This window comes from Cervus canadensis, chromosome X (genome assembly GCF_019320065.1).
Source record: "Cervus canadensis isolate Bull #8, Minnesota chromosome X, ASM1932006v1, whole genome shotgun sequence".
Taxonomy (NCBI): domain Eukaryota; kingdom Metazoa; phylum Chordata; class Mammalia; order Artiodactyla; family Cervidae; genus Cervus; species Cervus canadensis.
Window position 1 is genome coordinate 36,417,043 of NC_057419.1, and position 9,308 is coordinate 36,426,350.

Genomic DNA, 9,308 nt, shown 5'->3' on the forward strand with positions numbered 1-9,308 from the left:
GTGGGAATGTAAATTGATATAACCACTATGGAGATGCCTTAAAAAACTAAGAATAAGAATACCACATGAATCAGCAGTCCCACTACAGAGCCACCACTCTGAGAATACCATAATTCAAAAAAACACATGTACTCTGATGTTCATTGCAGCACTATTTATAGTATGCAGGACATGGAAGCAACCTAGATATCCATCAACAGATGAATGGGTAAAGAAGTTGCGGTACATATATACAATGGACTATTACTCAGCCATAAAAAGGAATGAATTTGAGTCAGTTGAAATGAGGTGTATGAACCTAGAGCCTGTTATACACAGTTAAGTAAGTCAGAAAGAGGAAAACAAATACTGTATATTAACACATATATATATAGAATCTAAAAAATGATGCTGTATTATCTGTATAAAAATAAATGTTGAAAATAAATAAAAACAAACTACAGCTACCCTGATAAAATACTGGAAGAGTACAGAAATGATTGCAATAGCAGGTCCAGAAAATTGTCCAGGTTTCCAGGTGTTCTCACAATGTTGTACTTGATGAGGGTAAATTGATAACTATATTTGTGAATAGCTACTTAATAATGACCCCCCAAAAATTACTTCAAAACTTGAACACTTCAATTCTTCTTTTGACAATGTTTGTTCAGGAAAAAATCTAAAATGTAACCAAGGTTTGTGCACTATGCTTTAAGTAATGTGGATTTGAATAAGAAAACAAAAAACAAAGAAGCCATCCAGATGTTCAATGATGAAGAACTAGTGAAAACAAATATGCCCATATGGCAACCCACTCCAGTGTTCTTGTCTGGAGAATCCCATGGATAGAGGAGCCTGGTGGGCTACAGTCCACAGGGTCACAAAGTGTCAGACACGACTGAGCGACTACACTTACTTACTTACTTATATCTACATACGGATATAGATGTATACACCTATCTGTTCCTCTATCTAGCCCATTCCCTGGAATACTAAACAGCCACGGAAACTATTTTAGAAGAATATTTAATGACATGAAAAGAAGTTCAATAATATCTATCTATACATCTATATCTATTTATATCATATATTTATTGTGAAAAAGCAGATAATGAAACAGTATATACATTACAATTCACATATATATCACATGAAAAATACTGGGCAGGTATAGATGAATGATTCAGGGAGGTATGGGTGATCATTAAGATTGATTACTTGTGACATTAATTTTCTTCTGTTGACTTGTCTACTTTGTGATTTTTTTTTCCTACAATGAAGCTGGATTATTTTTCTGAGAATGGGGAAAAGAGCAGAAAGTGGGCTCAGGGAAAGGAGGTGATAAACAGTATTTAAATTCAGCAAAACAACCATCAAGTGGGCCAAGACGCAGGCACACGCATGCGCGCGCACGCACACACACACATGTGTGCGGGCATGCACACACACACACACACACACACACACCAATTACAGTGACCAGGAGACTATGCAGGGGAAATGGGCATACTATTTTTACTAGTTGAGGTGGCTGGCATGAATACAAATTGGTACAATGCTTATGAAACGGCCATTTGGCAACACACAGGAACAGTCTTTAAAATGTCCACATGTGGATCCTGCAAGTCCACAATTAAGAACATCCTGTACACTAGCAAAGATTTGGCTTGACAAGGAAGAATTCACTCATCAGAGTATACACAGTGCTGGGTTTAAACACAGGGAAAGAACTAGGCACCACCTGAATGTCCAACAATGTGGCAATGATTACAGAAATGTTAGGGTCCATAGATACACTCTGCAGGCACTGAAGATGACCTTTCTCAAGCCTGTTGAATAACACGGAAAGAAGTTCAATGGGTTGACATTTGTTTGGTTTTAGTTTTTGAAAAAGCAGGTTAAGAAACACCACATACATGAACCATTCTATAACACTGTGTTAAAAGGGAAGGCGGGGTGGAGGTGAGGAAGGGTGAGAGAGAAGGAGATAAGAGAGCCTGGAAAACAGCACACCAAAATGGTAAAAGTGGTTGTCTCCGGGTAGTAGGGTCATGGGGAGCAATTACTCTCTTGGTTTTCCCTCATCTGATTTCCTTCTCCTTCCTGATGTTTCTACCATGACATTGCATCACCTGTGCAATAAACAAAGAGAGAAAGTGCTTTTTAAACCAAACCACAAGGAGAAGAGGCAGCCTTTAACTATCAAGTGGCACAGATTAGCAAGATTATTCACAACACCCAAGGTGGGTGTGGGGGGAGGGGAGGGGAGGGAAGGGGGAAGTCAAGAGAGACACAGAGGCGGACAAACAGGAAGGCAGAGGTGGAGTGAAGGAAGGAGGAAGGAAGGGGTGAGAGAGAGACCTGCACTCCCAATACAATACACTGCTGGTGGGTTGGGGAGAATGGGATGGGGGGTGGGGTTGTAAACCGGGTGGGAGCCAAGGTTTGGCTCTGCTGGCTGGCTCGCTCCTGGGATGTTTTCATCGCAAGGTGGCCTCCTCATCGGTGTCTTCCTCGAAATCCTTGACGTCAGCACTGGTGGATTGCCTGGCCCAGGCTCCCCTTTCGGCCTCTCGTTCTTTATGCGACTTGAATCTCCCAACGAAAATTTTGCGGTAGTTCAGGAACATGCCATTCATCGCATCTATGGCCCGCTCCGCGGACTCCTGCTTTTGGAAGTGCACGAACCCATAGCCCTTGGGCCCCTTTTCGTCGCAGGCCACTTTGCAAGACAGGATGTTGCCGAACGCCGAGAAGATGTTGTACAGAGCCTTGTTGTCGATGGTCTTGCCCAGGTTCTTGATGAAGACGTTGCCCACTCCGCTCTTGCGGAGCGAGGGGTCCCGCTGCGACCACATGATGCGCACCGGCCTGCCCTTGATGACATCAAAGTTCAGGGTCTCCAAGGCCCGCTTGGCGTCCACCGGTTGCTGGTAGTTGACATACGCATAGCCCAACGAGCGGCGGGTGATCTTGTCCCTGCAAAGCCTTATGGAGAGGATGGGTCCGGCCGGGCTGAACTTCTCATACAGCATTGCCTCTGTCACCTCAGGGTGCAGGTCGCCCACGTACAGCGAGGCCATAGGAAAGTCCGGGTTCCCTTCGGAGCCCCCGCCCGTTTCCGCATCTGCATCCGCGGCTGCAGCGGCCGCCGCCGCTACCGCCGCCTCCACCTCCGCAATGGCATCCGCATCCGACTCCCCCAAAACGGGCGCCGCAGCCTCTGCCGCCGCGGCGGCTTCGGCCTCACTGGCCTCCACCACCGCCACGGCCGCTGCCGCCAGGGCGGCCTCCGCCTCCTCCTCCGCCAGGGCTGCCACCGCCTCCCCCAGGGTGGCCTCCGCCACTGCCTCCTCTACTGAGGCCTCGGCCTCCACCTCTGCTTCCGCCTCCGCCACGGAGGCCTCCGCCACCGCCTCTGCCACGGTCGCCGCCGCAGCCTCCGCCGCCGCCGCAGCCGCCGCCGCCACTGCTGCCGCCACTGTCGCCGCTGTCGCCACGGTCGCCTGTGCCGCCGGGCCGCTGCCGCGACCTCCCTTCCCGCGAGCCTGGGAGGGCGGGGGGCGGAGGTGAGAGGCGGGAGAGCGCAGGAAAGCAGGTGGGCGCGGGCACCCGGGCCGGGGGCGCGAGCTGGGGCGGAGGACCCCGGGCCAGCCGATCTAGCGAGTCCCAGTCACCTGGGATGGCTAGCGCTGCCAGGAGCGCGCCGGTGCGAGTCACTGCAGCCTGCAGCCCGCAGCCCGCTGATGCCGCCGCCGCTCGGTCGTGGGTTAGCGTGCTGGGCGCCGGCGGGCGGCGTGTGGTGTGGGGCGGGGGGTGTTGGCGTCTGTGGTCCGGGCAGCTGGGAAGGCTTCTGTCTCTTTGGTTCCCCCAGTGGCTGCTGTGGGGCTGCGGGGCTGCGGGGCAGCGGGCGGTGGGAGGGGGCGGGAGCGGGAGGCTTGGTGTTGGCGGGAGGGAGTGTGGGTTCTCAGCCTCTCGATCAACTGGATGTGTATGCAGAGGAAGCCAGGGAAAGGGTTCCATGTGGACCAAGGGACTCTGACATAGATTTATGGAGTTTTTGTTTTATCCTTCTCTCCCCATAGAACATTTAAATGATTAAATCAAGCACCTTGCAAGAGAAGGTGGGTGGCATTAAGAAAACACTTGCCCGGCCTAAACAAAGCCACGCAAAAATGGTTTTCTCGCGTTTAGGGGTTGGTTCTTCCCCACCTCAACGCACACACTCTCCCCAACATTACCGCCACCAAGGCAACAACTCCTATTCTGACCTGGAGCTGGGGCTAATGGGACACTCTCCCCGCTCCAGCCCTGCAGACGGCTGAACCATTTTTTCAGAGATTCCTCCCCGTTATCCAGCTCTTTCCTTCCTCTACAACACTTGCGCAGAAGAATTAAAGAACACAAGAACACGTACTCATTTATTCACAATGCAATGCCACAAATATTTATGGAGCCTAGGGATATACAGGGGTCTGAAGCAAGAGGAAATGGACCGGTTTTGAGATTGACCTTGGCAGCAGACAGTGTGGGCTGGAAACCCTGTCCCTGCTCCAGACTATGGGAGAACTAGGGACCTGGGTGTTCTTCAGCCCCCCAACTCCTCCCAACCACTCAGCCTCAATTCATGAAGCCTGGAAGCAGGGGAGGAATCAAGAGCACTCTGTTCTTAGTGCCATCCTCCATGATGGGTGAGGAAAGTCAAATCAAGAGCCGGGGACAGGACCTGGTCCAGAGCCAGGCATTTGTTTCTTCTTGTCTCTGCCCTCGACTTGATGATATTCCCAATGTGAACCACGAACAGCACATCCATGTTCAAAACAAAAACAAAACCAGAAATCTCTCTAGGATGAGGTGTCTCTTCCCAGTTCACCAGTTAATATTTAGGGAAGCCTTACCCACCACTTGGCACTGGGGGCTTAGAGACAGGCAGTGTGATACTTGAGTAGTGAATGTTGATGTGTTGGAGGTGTGGGCAAGGTGAGGAAAGGTGAGCAGTGTGTATTGGAGCAGAGAGGAAGGCCAAATGCTGAGAGGGTAGGCAAGCAAGCAACCATTAGGGTAGAGTGCAACAGAGGCTAGAGTCCTACTTCTTCCAGAAGGGAGGACCCACCCAATAAGCTTTTCTGGTGGGAATCAAGCAATACTGCACAGAAGACTAAACCCCCAAGGTGACCTCTGAAAGATGAGTAGCAGCCCAGCACATTGGGGCAGAATGGAAAGCATTCCATTACCACAGACAGAGGGATTAGTCTGTGTCCAAGGCCCTGTAGCATGCTAGCACATACATAGTCACGTCTCGTCATGCCTAATCATCTTATGTGGACAGAGCTCATGATCTCCAAGAGTATATGGTAGAAGATGGGGTTAGAAGGTATAGGGGCCCTGAAAACAAAGCTAAGATGCTTGGACTCTACACCCAAGCTCACAGGGCCCACTCAACACATTCGAGGAGGGACTTGGTATGATCAGATCTTTAATACAAACTAAATATCAACACAGAAAGTAGCTAAGAGTAGATATTTAAAGCTCTCATTAAAAGGGGAAAATAAAGTGTAACTGAGGTGATGGATGTTTATTAAAGTTCTTGTGGTAATCATTTTAGTGATATGTACATGTATTAAATCATTTTGTTGTACACTTTAAACTTATATAGTGTTATATGTCAATTATATCTCAATAAAACTTGGGGCAAACCCATCAATATATGTATAAATGTATGCACAGATGAACACACACACAGACACAGTCAGCACTGAGACAGAGCTGACAGAATAAAAAAAAGACAGTCAGATGTGACCAGTTTCAAGAACAACTCTTCCCTCCGTTCCCCCTTTCCCTCCATAAATAGGAGTTTCACAGTTACCATGAGCCAGGCGTTGAACTGTGGACTTCAGGGTCAAATATAAAAACTGATCAAACCAGAAAAAAAAAACTGATCTAACCATGGAGCCTTTCCTCAGGATGTCTCACTCCACTAAAGCTTGGGCTCCCCATACAAATAAGAGAAATGCTAGCAGAGGGCTATATGTGCTATGTGATTGGACTATAGTGGCCATGGAATTTCATCTGCCCAGCACATATTCTTTCCTCCCCCTCACTCCAGTCCATCCACCTTCCATGGGTATATAAAGCTGTTTTCCGTGGTGGCAGCATTGCCTTGACCTGAACAACCCTGCACCTTCAGAACTGATTGGGTCACCATGGGGTGTGAAGCAGTGAGAACTTTCTCATCGCTGCCTGGAAAGCATCCCAAGAAGACTGAGAAGCAGACATACAAACATGTGCCTTGCCAGCATGCAAAGTCAAGCCCTCTACCCCTAACAGGGCTAGTGCCAGCCAAGGACAGGGACATAGACTTAGGAAGAGCCTGCTGTGCAGCTGGTGCCTTGACCAAGGTGGCCACTGTCACCACTCTTAGGAGCCACCTCCTGAGAATCTTAGGTTGCTTATAGGCAGGAGGCAGATGAGCTGTGCCTCACCATTCCAGGTGGCCGCCAAGAGGGACCCAAGGAGGCAGAGGCCAAGGAGGAAGCCATGATTGCTGGTGGGTAGGGGGTCAGGGGATGGCAAGAAGAATTACTCAGCCCATTGTTTGGAGGCAGAAGGGACAAGAGGGACCAATTCAAGGACCAGAACTCAACAAGTTCTCTTTCTCTGGCTTTGACTTCCAGCCCACAGGGCCAACAGAAATTGGTGAAACAGTAGGAGAAAGAGGTGAAGTAAAGTCATGCTTGGTCAGTGAATCCACAAACTTGTCAGAAGACAATTCCTAGGCCCTTGACATGCCAGCAACAGTAGCAGGGCTACTCCAGTGACAAGGAGAGCAGCTGGGGAATACTCTCCAAGTCCTTTCCCACAGAGGCTTCTGTGACGTCCCCTTCTCCTCTTTTCAGTTCCTGGCCACATCTGCAATCAAAAGTGTTCTGACTACTGGCTGCTGTAACTGAGGCAAAAGTGAAGGGCCCTGTGGAGTGTCAGGAGAGGGAGGCAGAGGACCCTTCAGTAAGTATTTATGGAGGGCTACCCTGTACCAGCCATTCTTCTAGACAGAGAGCCCCTGCATCCGAGGAACTTATTTTCTAGTGGGGAATATAAACATGGAAGAAAATATAAATGCACTTAAAGGTTGCTACAAATGCCCTCAGGGAAATAAATGAAATGATTTGGTACATATCACCTAGAACCCAAGAGAAGTGGCAGAGGTCAGGGATGGCCTTTCTGAGGACAATGATATGTGGTCAGTTCTGCTGGGAAACAGGGAGAAAGCCTGCACAGCAGGGAGAACTGCAATTCCTCTGGCCTTGTAGCAGAAAAGAGGGGCACTGGAGGGGCAGAAAGGATGCCAGTGTGGCTGGAGCCCAGTGAGAGAGGGGATGGAGGGAACAAAGGACAGTGCAGTGGTGGGAAGGAGCCATGATGGAGTTTCATTCTCACTCAAAGAGCTCTGGGGAGCCAGAGAGAGAACTGAATCAAGGGAGTGCCATGATCTAATTATATTCAGTAATTTCTCTCTGACTGCTCTCTGTGGAAAATACCATAAGTAGGCAGGGCACAAAGCAAAGCAGGGAGACCAGTTTGAATCCTCTTGCAGTAGCTCACTTGGGAGATGGCAGTGGCTTGGCCCAGAAAGGCTGCATGAATTTAAAGAATAGTGCATGGGTTCTCATGATAATTTGGAAAGAGAACAAACATCACTTGCTGGTGTATTGAAGGCAGTTGGTGAACAAACTCAAGACATGAACGTTTACTATGAGAGTATTTTCTTGCAAGTCTTGGTAAAGAAGGTGTTATATATAGTTGCAGAGAATACAGGCAGTAGATATGATAGGTTTGGAGAAGGAAGAAAGACAATTGGGCATGTGTGTCAAGAGTTCCTATTTGCATTTGTTAAGTGTCTGAGGTTTGGAGAAGTCCACTCTCCATGTAGGCTGCAAGAGCAGAATTATCAAGACAACAGGACACAGGTAGTATTTAAAGCCACAAGACTGGGAAGAATCACCTCAAGAGGGTACTGTTAGGAGAGGAATGTGCACAACTATTCCCTGAGACACGCCAACATGTGGAAGTTGGGTTGAGGATGACAAGCCAGCAGAATAGACTGAGAAGGACTGGACAGTAATTGGGCCGGCCCTAAACCTGACTTCTCTCCAAGGTCGTGCATGGTCCAGCCTTGATGGCCTCAGTCAGGTCCTGCTTTCAGTGTTCCAGGCTGTACATGCATGGGAGTTGGTTTAAAGCGGGACAACAAGAACTTTGGGTGCTAGGGTTTAGACTTCTCTTCCTGTTCACTGCAAGATGGGGCAACTAGGATACAGAGTAAGCACTCATCAATTGGGGAATGATTGAAAACATTGTGGTATAGCCATTCTATGGATTCTTATGCAATCATTAACAAGCACGAGTCATGTCTATAGGATCTGACTTAGGAGCACCTTCAAAATATGTAGGAAATCAAACTGCAGAGAGGGGACAGTATATGGTCTCATTTGTGTGTTGGGGGTTGGGGCATGGGAGGGAAGATAAGAGGCTGTGATCTCACACTTCTTTGTATGCTCATTTGACATCTCCACCTGGATGTTTCATAGACATTTCATCCTTAAATGGCAAAAAAAGAACTCCTGAGTTTCTTTTTATCTCCTGACCCAACTCTCCCTAACTTGGCTTCTCCCAAAGTAGCCTTCCCCTTCTTGATGAATAACACCACCATCCACTCAGATATTCAAGTGAAATAAAAGTGGAGAGCACCCTGATTTCTTTTCTCTCCCACACCCACATCTTCCTCTGGTCGTTATCTCATCCTTCAGCTATTCCTATCACCTCTACCACCCAAACACCACTTGAACCTCTCCAACTTCGCTGGAATCAACCATTGTGCCTCTCGTGGGGTCCTGCCAAGCCTCCTAACTGGTCCCCCACTTGCACCAAACTTCCTTCTCCATCCAGTAGCCAGACTGAACTTTCTGAAAAATAAATGGTGCTTTTTGCCTCCCCCACTCAAAACTCCAGGGCTGCGTGGTACTGGAGCAGCGAGGAGATACTCCATGTCCCAGGTCAGTGGTGGTGGCCGTGAGGAGATACCCCATGTCCAAGGTAAGGAGCAGCGGCTGCACTTTGCTGGAGCAGCCATGAAGAGATACTCCATGTCCAAGGTAAGAAAAACCCCAATAAGACAGTAAGCACGAAGAGAGGGCATCAGAAGGCAGACAGACTGAAACCACAATCACAGAAAATTAACCAACCTAATCACATGGGCCACAGCCTTGTCTACTCAATGAAATCAAGCCATGCCATGTAGGGCCACCCAAGAAGGACGGGTCATGGTGGAG

General features: G+C 48.7%; 1 protein-coding gene across 1 annotated transcript; it reads right to left on the reverse strand.

Annotated features, from left to right (window-relative positions):
• Positions 1–1,042: 1,042 nt before the first annotated feature.
• Positions 1,043–3,195, reverse strand: LOC122435903 (polyadenylate-binding protein 1-like 2). Its single transcript, XM_043459997.1, has one exon. The coding sequence runs from the start codon at positions 3,060–3,062 to the stop codon at positions 2,460–2,462; it is 603 nt and encodes a 200-aa protein (XP_043315932.1). The 5' UTR covers positions 3,063–3,195; the 3' UTR covers positions 1,043–2,459.
• Between the last annotated feature and the right edge of the window lie 6,113 nt (positions 3,196–9,308).

Bases quoted from the DNA above. Each gene is read 5' to 3' on its own strand.
- LOC122435903 (XM_043459997.1), bottom strand. From the start codon at position 3,062: ATGGCCTCGCTGTACGTGGGCGACCTGCACCCTGAGGTGACAGAGGCA.